The 12,322-nt window shown below is 47.1% G+C and overlaps 1 protein-coding gene across 1 annotated transcript in view; it reads right to left on the bottom strand.

Moving 5' to 3' along the window:
* Nucleotides 1-4,220: 4,220 nt before the first annotated feature.
* TPX2 (TPX2, microtubule-associated) overlaps nt 4,221-12,322 on the bottom strand; it is an 8,492-nt gene continuing 390 nt past the window's right edge. Inside the window, exons 2-17 of the mRNA XM_009077837.1 lie at nt 12,220-12,322; nt 11,921-12,029; nt 11,233-11,364; nt 10,432-10,554; nt 9,862-9,995; nt 9,390-9,547; nt 8,804-8,975; nt 8,543-8,681; nt 7,870-8,086; nt 7,558-7,656; nt 6,772-6,951; nt 6,509-6,655; nt 5,835-5,946; nt 5,043-5,182; nt 4,779-4,841; nt 4,221-4,331 (exon numbers count right to left, since the gene is read on the bottom strand). The exon at nt 12,220-12,322 is cut by the window's right edge and continues 18 nt beyond it. Coding sequence (XP_009076085.1) covers nt 4,221-4,331; nt 4,779-4,841; nt 5,043-5,182; nt 5,835-5,946; nt 6,509-6,655; nt 6,772-6,951; nt 7,558-7,656; nt 7,870-8,086; nt 8,543-8,681; nt 8,804-8,975; nt 9,390-9,547; nt 9,862-9,995; nt 10,432-10,554; nt 11,233-11,364; nt 11,921-12,029; nt 12,220-12,322 — 2,139 coding nt within the window. The remainder of the gene's footprint in view (nt 4,332-4,778; nt 4,842-5,042; nt 5,183-5,834; nt 5,947-6,508; nt 6,656-6,771; nt 6,952-7,557; nt 7,657-7,869; nt 8,087-8,542; nt 8,682-8,803; nt 8,976-9,389; nt 9,548-9,861; nt 9,996-10,431; nt 10,555-11,232; nt 11,365-11,920; nt 12,030-12,219) is intronic.

Raw genomic sequence — 12,322 nt, 5'->3', positions numbered from 1 at the left:
AGATGGTGCTGCTGCTCCACATTGACAAATCCCAGCTTTCAGCAGGCCACCAGGTTTTGCCAGAGGAGCTGTAGTTCACATGTGGCATTGAGAGTGAGACCAGCCAGAATGGGGCCATGGCTAGTCCCCTGCCCCAGAGGTTGGTACTGCTGTCCTGCCAGTCCCTGCCCTCGTCTCAGGCACCCACCATCAACACCTCGATGTAAGAGCAGCTCTTGCTTGGCGTGATGCAGCCAGGGTCTCCTGAGCAGACACAGGGCTGTCCCACTCCAGCACTCACAGCTCAGATCTGTGGCTTCAGCAAGCCCAGCTCCTTCCCCAGCATCCACGACAGGACCTGGAATGTGATGAGGACAAGCAGGGATGATGCAGGAGCAGGTACACAACTCCAACCCAGTGCTGATGCAGCTGTGTACGTGTGGAAGTTGGAGCATCACCAGCAACCACAGCTCTCGAGGACAGTGACAGCCACACTGCCCATTCCCAGCACAGTCACTGCACCTGGGGTGAGCAGGAATCTTCCCACCTCAGCCTCCACAGGGCATGCCTGCAGGACCAGCCATCCAGACACCGTGCCTGGGCAGCAGCTTCTCTGTCCACCGACTGTCATCACCAAATTACAGTTTGGAATTGCCTTTCCCCTCCTCTGGCCCAGAGCTGCCAGGCACCTGGAGGCCACCAATGTCACTTCAGGCACGTACTGCCACCACTCTGCCAGCCTTTAGCTCTGCACTGTCCCAGAAACCCCCGGGTGAAAGGAGAACGTCCAGGCACGGGGCAGGAGCTCGCATATCATAAACTGTGCCCCACAGACCCCTCAGAGCTGTTGGTCCAGTGGATATTGTGATTAAACCCTCCAAGAAGAGCAGGAGCACCCACATGGACACCAGCCAGACTTCCCAGGATGTCTGCAATCTTAAACACTCCCTTGGAGCAAAGTTGGTGTCCAGGCATGAAGTTTGGGATAAGGTGAGGAGGCAAAGGCCTGCAAGCAGGCACTAGGGTGCCGTGGAAATGGTTCTCCGAAGGCAGTGGGTGACCATGGTTTGCCATTATTACAGACAAAATTCATTTGTGAGCAGAGGAAAATAAGCTGAAATCAGCCCTCTTGGAAGAAGGAATTGTAGAATTGAAAGCTGCCTTTCAGTTGTAGAATTAAAAGCTGCTGCATCCTAGGATTTTGGATGCCTTGGTCCAAAGCCCCACACCCCAGGGAGCAGCAGTGTGCTCCATGTCCCTGCGAACCAGCCACCACCCAGGGTTCTCAGCTTGGGCTTCGTTTTTTTTTCCCTTCCCATTCAGGAACTTCAGCCAGAGCCTACATTGGCTGCAGCTGGAAAACAGCCTGTCCTGGGGCTATCTGGCAGTGCATCAAGCACGCTGTTCCCTAGCTACGCCGTTGTCACAACTGTGGCAGCACACTTTAACCTTTACGTTTTCCACGGGAAGGGAGGCTCTCGGGGCCAAACGCAGCCCGTTCTCCAGGAAACCCTACACCCCGGCTAAATCGAGCCCAGGGCAGGCTGAACAACACCCCACCTGAATCCCAGCCATGCTGTTGTAACACAAACCAGCCAGGCTGTCTGGCCCGGCGGGCACAGCTTAACTGCTTCCATTGGCACCCAGGACTTCCACAAGCTGCTATTGTCACAACAGGTGCCACCAAGGTGATGGGCAAAGACAAGAAAAAATCCCAGCATCATCAAAAGGGTGTCCAGAACTGTGCAGCATCTCGAGGGCTGGAATGGGTCCACAGGCAGCAGCACCAGTGAGCACCAGGACTTGCTGATGTGTTTCCAGCCTCAGGTCAAGCCATGGTGGCAGCCAACAGCTTCCCAGTGGAGAGGGGAGAAGCAAAGCTGTATTTTGAGAGCATCATCAAGCCTTTCCATAAGAATTTTATTCATCAGATAAACAGATCTTTCAACTCAACATAAAGCTCCAAGAAAACATTGCCTGTCTTTGAGTTCCAGCTCTGGTCCAAGTTCAGCAAATTATTTTGGGTACAGCTCCACTAGAAAGGCATCGGGGGAATATTTTTGTATCCAGCTCTCCTTGCTTCCCCTTCCTCTCACCCCTCCCTCTCAAAACACACACATAAAGGTGGTAGGCTTTGAGTTCTGGAGTACAAGAATGTTTTTGCAAAGTCCATACAACAAGAACATAGATTTTACATCAGTTTCTCAGCCTACCCTGACTTCAGAGGCAGGTGCTGGAACAGCACTCATTTAAATCCCAGTCTCCTGCTCCAGTCCTTTAAATTTTTTCCCCCAGCCCTGGGAAAATCACCTTGCTGAAGCCTTGACCAAACCCCATCCTCACCAACATCCAGCTCCTCTGAGACACCTGTCTTTTACACACTTTTTACACTAGAGCATTTTTTCCACCATGACATGATTTCCCTCTGAATTAAGAGGGCGAATCCCACCCACCAGGCTGCAAGAACCCAGTGGGTGACTCCAAGCTCAGCCAAACACCCCAGACCCTTGGAGGCACAGCTGCCTGAGGTTCCCTCCACTGTTTGCTGCACATGAGGAATACAAGAGGTCATGTTTATGAGAAGAAGTAATGTCTTTTATTAGACTCAATGTTACCACATTGGGGAAAAAAACCAAACCAGTCAAGCTGTCAGGCACACAACCCCTTCCTCAGGGCAGGAGCAGAGGCCATGTAGGGCCATCAGGGAAATCCAGCTGCTCCATCCTTCAGGGATCAGTGGCTGCTTCAGCTCTGCCTCGTTATCCTGCTTGCATTTACATTCTTCAGCAGCTCATCATCATTCCAGCTTCCCCCTGACTCACCATAAATATTTGCTGCTCCTGCTGCCCACATGCTGCCTGCTCCAGAGCTGGCACTCGAGGCTGAAGCAAGGGTTCCCTGACTGCACATCCGAGGTCCTGCAGTGTCCCCATACAGGAGATCACAGAGAACAGTTCCACTGTGTCAGAAACAGGGTTAAGGCAGACAGGGAAAAGCTGCACACCTGTGAACAGATCCACACAGACCTAAAGTTTTTCAACAGGAGGATGCTGACACATCCCTCTTGCTCCAGTCATGCCTGTCAATTGTCACAGCAGCAGTGACAGCAGCTTTTCTGGCTGTTGGTTATCCTCATGGCAAGGATGAGGCAGCACCTTCAACCATCCCCTCAGCTGGAGTCTGACACCAAGTTTGAACCACCTTTCCTCTCCACTCAAAAATCTGAATTAAAGGCCACACTCTAAGAATACTTCTCCAACAGTATCCAAACTCAGCAGAAACAAAAGCAAACATTTGCCATAACCCTCAAAAAAGAAATAGTTTGTCCTACCATTAATCCCATTTTTCCTGTGTTCTAGACAGCACAACAGTAGTGAGCAGCCCTGCTCACACATGTTCCAGCAAGACATAAAGGTAAGAAAGCAGAGCACAATGTTAAGGTAAAAAATAATTCTTAAGACTTTAATCTGACTGCTCTTCACAACACTGTCAGTCATGTCTTCCAGCTCATTTGAGCACTTGGGCTATAGTTAGGTCTGCTCACCACCCAGAACAGCCAGAGATGTTGATGTGTCTGTAGCCAAGAGACCTGCTCACAGCAAGTCATTTACCAGTTAAATGGTTCCCCAAACAGAATGATTTCAGCTATAACACAACAAGAAGGTTTAATGCTCTAACATATACACAGAGAACTACTTTAAAGCATGGGCAAGACTTATATTGGTTTGTTTAAACATCAATGAGAAAGGTCAGCCCTGCATGACACTGCCTGCAGCAGCCTCACATTACTTAACACAATGCAAGCTTAAAACAGACCGAAAGCCTAACAAAAAAAGACACTTGAAACCAACACTTAGTGTACAAAGCCAGGGCAGCACTGCCAGATGAGCACATCTGTATGGTCACCCTTCACTGACAACTCTTCTGCAGAAAAGGGTCACAAGCCACTAGCCAGAAACAGCAATCACATTAGGAATTTTTATTTAGTAGCTACACAATATTTGTATGCAACAACAAGACCTGGTTTAGTCTCCAAAGAACAAGAGGTCTGGATACAAAGCAAGGCTGTGCAGCACTGCTGGAATGCTAAGGGCTCAGGTGAAGTTAAAATACTCAACACAACAACGGAACCAAGTGTAGTAGTTCAGATTGAGCAGTTACAAAAAAACAACTGCTCCCTCTCTCCGACAAAGGGAGTGGAGAGGGGTGGGATTTCCCTCCTATTATGACATGGATGCTCATCAGCACCGGAATCTGTCTGAGAAGTTGGGAGACTTTGGTGAAGTCAGTGGCTGATTGCTACGCTGCACTTCCACATTGCGATATTTGCGTATTGGGTTTGCCTTGTGAACCTGTGAGAAAAAAAAATACAATCAAGAACAAAATGAAGCAAATGCTTGCAGTTATGAAGAAGCTGAAACTGGCAGGTGAGTCATGGGTGGGACGAAGGCAGGTGTCTGCCTTAGACCACCACACTGCACTGGACACTGGAGTGAGGCACTAGGAACACACAGCACACATTGGGGTTGTGGGTTTACTAAGCTCATTCTGCTCCAATAAACTACACGTGTACTGCTCCCAGCCTCAGCCATCTCAGCAGAGCTGCCTGTTTTGTGTGGGTTGTTTTGTAGGTTTGGCTTTTTTTAAACCACTTGTAAAGTTAACGAGGAGTCAGTTTGCAACAGGGAACCTTGAAAAGACAGTCTTAATGCAGCTCAAGAGTGACATTAGCTCCTTGAGGATATTCCCACATTCCTTTGGGTTACTTTACAGCACTTGCTCAGAAACAGCTCACTTACCATTTCTTGCCTTAGCTTAGCAACTTCCTCCTTTTCACGCTCCTCTTCTTGCTGCCTGATATACTCCAGGAGTCAGTTTGCAACAGGGAACCTTGAAAAGACAGTCTTAATGCAGCTCAAGAGTGACATTAGCTCCTTGAGGATATTCCCACATTCCTTTGGGTTACTTTACAGCACTTGCTCAGAAACAGCTCACTTACCATTTCTTGCCTTAGCTTAGCAACTTCCTCCTTTTCACGCTCCTCTTCTTGCTGCCTGATATACTCCTCCTGCCCTTTCCTCCCCCTGCCTCTCCCTTAAGGCTTCTGCCTCTGCCAATCGCTTTTCAAATTCTTGCCGCTCTTTTGCTCTTCTTTCTGTTGCCAGCTCAAAGCTTTCAGCAACTACAGAACCAGAAAGGCTCTCTAAGTTTAGAAATAAAGGAGATAAGGTTTCAAAAAGAGAGCCAGGTAAAGCAGAGCAGCACTAGTGTTAATGGAAGCTTCCCTTTGGAGAGCTTCATCTTGCAAGGGTGATTAGGAGATACCACGAGGCTTCAGGTAAAGAGAAAACCTTACTCCCAGATGTGAGCACTGTTAATGCAGACGTCACCCCATTGTGGGTGTTCTCACAGGAAGGAGCAAGCACACAATTGTTAGTACAAACAAGTTTTTGGCTGGGTTTATGCCCTATGAAGCTCAGTCGACCCAAGCCTTAGATGCCTTCATCTCATTAGAAATGTGAGGCACAGAGTGACAGCGCTGCAGAAACACCAGCTGTCTCTGCAGGGAGCTCCTCACATTCTCCAAACCCTTGTCCTGAGCTGGCACACATCAATCATCTGCCAATTGCAGCAGAGCTGCTAAATACAGCTGCCATGCTGAAGCAGGACAGGGGGGCAGAGAGGAAACCCCCCTGCTCCCTGGGGACACAAGCTGTTAGGCAATTAGTTGATTAAGTGCAAGGCACTATTGGCTCTGCTGATGAAGTAGAGGCAATAGCCAGAAAAAACATCACTTAATTGCATCAGTTCTGAGCTATCAGCCAAGCCCATGTAGCAAGTACTTGTAATTCTACCTGCTGGAAGCTTATACTCCTTTTTGGGCACAAAAGGCTCCTGGTACACCACTGTGTTGGGACGAGCTTTAAAACATGCTGCCTCTTTCTGCCTTTTCAAGTCTTCTTTAAGCTGCAAGAGAAGACAGGAAAATAGAGCACATCAAGTGCCAGGCTTAACAGAGACCACCCCTCACCTCACCCCTTCCTCACCCGGAGTCCAGCATTCCCAACACTGGAAAAGACAAGTGTCAAATCATTTCCATAGAAAACGATATTAAAGCAAAAAAGTTGTGTCACTTGTTGCCCAACAGTTACTTCACTAAAAATAGCCTGAAGAAAGTTTCAGGTGTCCAGTGCAGACTTCATCCAAGCAAAGCAGTATGTTATTTATGTGTCAATGCACAGAGAGGGTCAGCAAAGGGATCCAGCTGCACAGAGCTGCTGCTCGGAAATCACCCCACAGCTGTTTTGTACAGTTGTGGTAAACCTCATCACTTACCATAGAGTGAGAAAAATAAATCACCTCAATCTACCAATCCTTAACCCACAGTACAAGTCTCATGCCATGGATAGAATTATTTAATGCTCAAATTCAGCTCCTGATTCAGCTCAAGCAGGACTTTTTCTGGAGTCAACCACAACTCCACCAGCTGCTTTAAGTCTGGTGAGTTCCATTATCCTTTTCATCCTACCTGCTGTTTCCAGCTCTGGAGCTTGGCAGCTCCCCGTTCATCCACCTGCAGGTGGAATGGTTCAGGAAGAGTTGGGGCTTTGACCTTCTTTTCTGGCAGTTTAACTTCGTCAAAGTAAGGCAGAGGCAGCGCCTTGAACTTTGGCACCTGAAACAAACAACTTGAAATATTTCTTGTCCTTGGATGTTTAACAGATAACAAGAGGCAAGTTCTGCCACACTCTTTTTACTGGAGTGGAATTCGAGGCAGGTTTCAGCTCTTACCTCTCCCTTCTGCATTTCTTCTATCTTCTTCTCTTTCTGTATCTGCCGCTCTTTGTCCCGAGCATCGAAAGAGAAGGGTTGAACTTCCACGAGGTGCCTCTGCTCTGGCATTTTGGGTTTGAAGGGCACTCCATAATGGGGCACAGGGTTAGCTTTGATCACAGGCACCACCTCTTTTTCCTAAAGGGATATTAGTGTTAGGATCTGATTTTTCACTTTTGTAGGAAGACTGAAACTCCTGCTAACAAAGCCCTGAAGAGCTTTGGATGAGCTCCTGTAACAAAGGGCACAGCAGGGTCAAGCAAACACTGGACACTGCAGAAATTAGCAATCCAAGAAGTGCCAATTTATTGGCATTCTGAAGCACAGGCCAGTTCTTCCTCTTTCCAAACCACTCTCAGAGTTCTAGTACTCATCCAAATTAGACTGTAATTCTACCATGTCCTCTTCACAAGAGGGAAAGGAGGAGGGACATGATGCATTCAGAATCCTGCTCCCACCTCAGGAAGAAAAGGTCATGTGCAATATCTGCCCTCAATGACAGAATACAGAGGGGCAACAACCTGAGAAATCTATGCAGTTCACTTTTCTCACTCACAGCAACAACACCTCAAACTCTCCTCAGTGCCCTCAGGTCTAAATTATTCCAGACAGATGTGACCACTGGAGAAACTGCTCACAGGAGGAAAGGGGATACCCAGCCCAGAGCACCTCATCCACAGCCAGGGGCAGCAGGCTCTGCAGTGGGACCAAGAGACCTGGCTCCAGCCTAGCCACAACTGTTACCTTTTCCTCCTCTCTGCCAGACACACGGGTTCTGCTTTTCAAGGCGAAGGCTGGAGACTTGGGGACTGTAACAGGAAGTTTTTTCTTCTCTGGAACACCCTGTTCAGAAGGGCCAAAAAAGGAGTTACCCAAGGCCAAGTGCCAAGAAAACACACTACAGAGAAACAACCCAACAGCATAGGATGAACCCATTGCCATTCTTACCTAGTGGCAGACACAGTTTACTGAAGATGATTAAATACATAATGCAACATTTTGAAGCTAATTGCCACCTCAGTCCTAATTCCCAGGTCCGGGTATTGCTAAACTTACCAAAACTTCCTCCAGGATTTTCGTGGGACATGGCCTGGAATGGAACTCATAGTGCTCTTCCTCCTGCTGCTTCTTACTCTCACGATCCTGAATCCTTTTTTCTATTTCCAGCTCAAAGCCAATGGGTTGTGTGAGCTGCTTCTTAGCAGGTTTCTTGGGCAGCAGTGGTCCACCCTCAAAGATTTTGAGATTGAGTTCTCGTGCTTTGAACTTGTACCTGCACAGGAAAGGTGGAGACAGTCACCAATATATTGTATGTTACATAGTGTGCAGCTCTAGCTAGCAACAATTCCTTTGCTTTGCTTTTGAAACAGAAAGACTAATAAGGAAAGCCTTATGGATTGCTTTCCTAGAAATCCGAATCTTTGCCTACAGGAGAGTTTGGAAGTGCAGGCTGTACTGCTATAAAGGCTTTGCTTTGTGATCAAAAGTCATACTCAGCCCAAGATCACCTCTCCTAAGAGCACTTTCTTCAAAATGAATTGGCTGCTTCTCACTTCACTACAATCAGAGCCAAAGAATCATGCAGAAGCTAAAACAACCTCAATGGTTTCATGCTACTCATTCTTTTACACAAAAAGGGTATTCCCAGGAAGTGATATTTTGGTATCTGAAAGATATTTCCAGTGGGGTACAATCATCCCTTGGAGAACTAGATTAAACCTTTACTTACTGTTTAATTTTCTCAATTTCCTCTGCTTCTAACTCTGCTGCAGTTTTGCAGGTGACAGGTCTCAAGCGTTGCTTTGTCAGGAGCACAGGTGTTCTGGGGTGTAGGACCTGAGGCTTCACTGACTTGCCTGAAACTGTGCCTGTGAATTCAGAGACCAGCAGTTAATGGCAAGGTTGCAACAGACAGACTGTTTGCCCAGAGTAGGCAAAGCATCTCTCTTGCTCTACCACCATCTCTGTGGACACAGCCAAGACCACTCACTTTCCTCAGACTTCCTGCTCCTCAAGTGGTAACGAGAGGGTGTGCGTTTTTGGAATGCTTCCACCTGCTCAGCAAGGGACACATATTCTGATGTGGCTTCTTCAAGTTTTCTTTTGTTTCCTTGGGACAGATTGAAAGGCTTGGGGATAGTGCGTCCCTTTGGCATGCGTGTCTGCAGACAGAAAGCTACAGTTAGTGTGGTCAGAAGGTTTCAATAACACTTCCTTTCCCCACTGATGCACAATATCTGTCCCTTTGCCTCATGGAAAAGAAGGTAACACTTAATATTAGGCACAAGTGTTCACAGTCTGAACATACACAAGTCATACTGGGAAAGAGCACAAAGCAGAAGATTAAAGTGTGAGGTGAAATGACTGGAAGACCTGACATTAAAAGGCTCCTTTTTCCACAAGGTTCCTTTGGAGACTTGTGGCAATGCAGACACAGTGAGGTCAGTCAGGTTTGCACAACACCTCCCCTGCTGTGGTAACCTCTCTGCGGGTCACCAGCACTGGTGTTGCACAAGCAGCAAGGAGGTGATGTCAAGAATCAGTCAGCTGAGTGCTGGCAACACTCTGGCTCTCACCGGAGAAGGGGGATGCTTCCTTAGTACTGCTGCAAAATCCACCTCCTTGTACTCATTCCGAGGTTGACTTTCCATATGCTGCTTGATTCTACTGTCAGTGCAGAAGTGGAAATCTATTGGCTTTGTGGCTTGACCACCACATCTCTTCATGGGTTGTCCTAAAGGAAAGGAACATGTAAGGACTGGAAGCCGTTTGGAGTAGGGTGGGGGAAGGATTTGTGGGGATTAAAAAAAGCATTTCCTTTCTAATAACTTGTCAGTTTTTTACAAAGCTCATCTTTAACCTTTCAAAACATGACAAAAACCAAATACACCTGTATCCAGGCAGTTTAGGGACTGATCTACGTTAAAGCCTCCTAATACTTATTTCAAAGGCTGGAATGTTTGTTTCCAAAGGTACTTGCACAGCTCTGTGCAGCACTCTTCAGCTGAGCCCAGGACAGCTTCAATCTGCAGTTCAGGCACAGCTCACCTGGTCCAGCAATAGCTGCTTTCAGAGACTCCTCATTCATCTTCCGCAGCTCCATAACCTCCTGCTGCAACTGCTGCATCTTTTCCATCTCCTGCTCCTCTGTACTCTTCACCTTGTTAGGAAGTTTGGTCCTCCTGAAGAAGCACAAGAAAGACTGAGATACACATTTCTGCTTCCCTGATGGTTAGCATGATGCTAGTGCAAGGAACCTGCTATTTCTGACCTCCTTGCAGGAACATCACTTGTTATAAAAATATACTCTTTACAAGAGATCTGCTTGGATTTTGTTAGCTCAAGAAATCTCACAGCTAGCTGCTATTCTGCAGACTCATTTTCTGTGTCCATGTTCCATTCCTTAATAAGAATAACCTTGTCCTCAAACAAAAAGCTAAAGCTCTCCTGTGCACAGGTTCAGCTGGTGAAATACATTTCATCCTAATATTGTTGCCTTGATCTGGTGTTTACTAAATGTGATACCATCACATGCTAAGTTGAAGCTGAAAACACTCAGCCAGGGCTGTCACCTAAATCAACTGTGATTAGCAGACAAGTCACAAGAAAGCCACGTACTTCAACATTGTTGGCGTGGAAGGCACGATCAGTTTGTTTCTCTCTCTCCCTGGGGAGAGGTCAGGATCCTGGGAGGGCTCTCCCTTTGTGGATGGTTCTGTCACCTTCTCTCTGCTGCCAGAACTAAAAATAACAAGTTGTTAGGGCAAACCATTCCGGTTAACTGTGTTCAAAATGAAAGATCACCTGCAGCTCTCACCACCATACACAACATCCCAACACCTGGTGAGGTCTAAGGTATGCCAGGCTGGCCTTATCTCACCACAGGCCCAGGTACAGACTGTCCAGTTTTCCCTGGTACTCTAAGGCTGCAGAAGGGAAATGAATTACTGAGTTTCTGGAACTTTTCTGGAGGAGGGAGGTATACTGTCATTCATTGAGGTACAGCAGTATTTCAAAGAACATGCTTCAATTTCCTGACCTCAAGCTTATCACCATGTGGTATCTCAGTTGTCAAGCTAATTTGAGAAGTATTTTAGCTGTGACTCTTTCATAGCTAATGACTGTCTGATGACTTCCTGATGGAAAAGCTAATACAAATTCAAAGCTAACTGACAGACACTGAGTAAGGAGAAGGAAGTTGAAGAAACCCATGCTTATTTCATTCACATCTCTACCTCCAGAGACATTTCTTCCGCTCTTACTGGTTTCATGAACAAGAAATGGCTGTATCAGCAATCAGTTCCAGCCACCACCCCTTAACCTTCCTGGGAGAACCCTCTCAGCCAGGTGGAAATCCTTTCCAAAGGAACAGTTGCATCCCCCCTCCCAGCCCCAAACAGAAGTACTTTGATGACGTACAGTTTCATTTTTTTCAGGGGTGGAACCTTTGCCTTATTACCCACGGCATCAGCACTTCTCTCTGCTTTGATTCTTGCTGGCTGCTTGCGCTGTTGGCTTTTTCTCTGCTTTGTAGCTTTACTCCTGCCTGCCCTGGAGTAGAACAGAACACAGAGGTCATCTTTCCCACAGGACTGAGGAGACACACGACCTGCATAACACTGTCTGTGCCAGTGCATCACCTAACTCCCCCATGCCCACTATGCAAACTGTGGGCAATCCAAACAATCCAAATGCAACACAATATATTCGAGTTTAACAATCCATAAACTTAATATTCTTTGGTATACACGAGCATACAGAGCCCCTTGCATTCACACCAAGAACGAGTTCTGCCCAAGTCAGGCAGATATAAACAAAGAAACATTATAAGCCACCTCAGTTTCAGATATCTTCACATTCCAGAAGCTCCTGGAGCTACCGAGTCTCATTTGACAAGTATGTGAGACACTGCATTACATTTCCACCCTAGAGACTGTCCCTCCAGCTTAGACAGCAGATCAGCTGTCCCAATACACGATCTCTGTGCTGGAGAACTCCAGCCCCATAGGATGACCCAAGAACAGCTAGAACTGCAGATCCTGAAAGCAAGGAGCTGCTTAGTTACACCATCATCAATCATCATGCAAACTGAACACAAGTATGTCACCTTTGAGGGGCCTCTGCAGGGACAGCAACTCTCCAGGCTGCCAGAGAGTCAGTGATATTCTGAGGGACCACATTGGTCTGTGCACATTCTGCTTCATCACCTCTTTCCCCTGGGAAGAGAGACAAGTGTCAGCTCATCTCTATACACATATTCAGAACAACACCAAGTGAAACCACATGAGATCTTGCAGACAGCAGTTTATGAGGATGATCCCACAAAAGTCAGGCAGAGGGCTTTCCATTTTGCCAGTGAAAAGCAGGTAATATTTATTCCCTCCCCTCCACACCGTGCCAGCTTACCCATTGCTACTGCTTCTGATTTGACAGCAGATAAAACAACATCAGACCTTGAAAGAGCAGGGCTGCACTGTGAGACCTTTGCCAGGTTTTCTGCAGGAGGGAC

This window comes from Acanthisitta chloris, unplaced genomic scaffold (genome assembly GCF_000695815.1).
Source record: "Acanthisitta chloris isolate BGI_N310 unplaced genomic scaffold, ASM69581v1 scaffold5777, whole genome shotgun sequence".
NCBI classification, from domain to species: domain Eukaryota; kingdom Metazoa; phylum Chordata; class Aves; order Passeriformes; family Acanthisittidae; genus Acanthisitta; species Acanthisitta chloris.
This window is presented reverse-complemented; position numbering and strand designations above follow the sequence as displayed.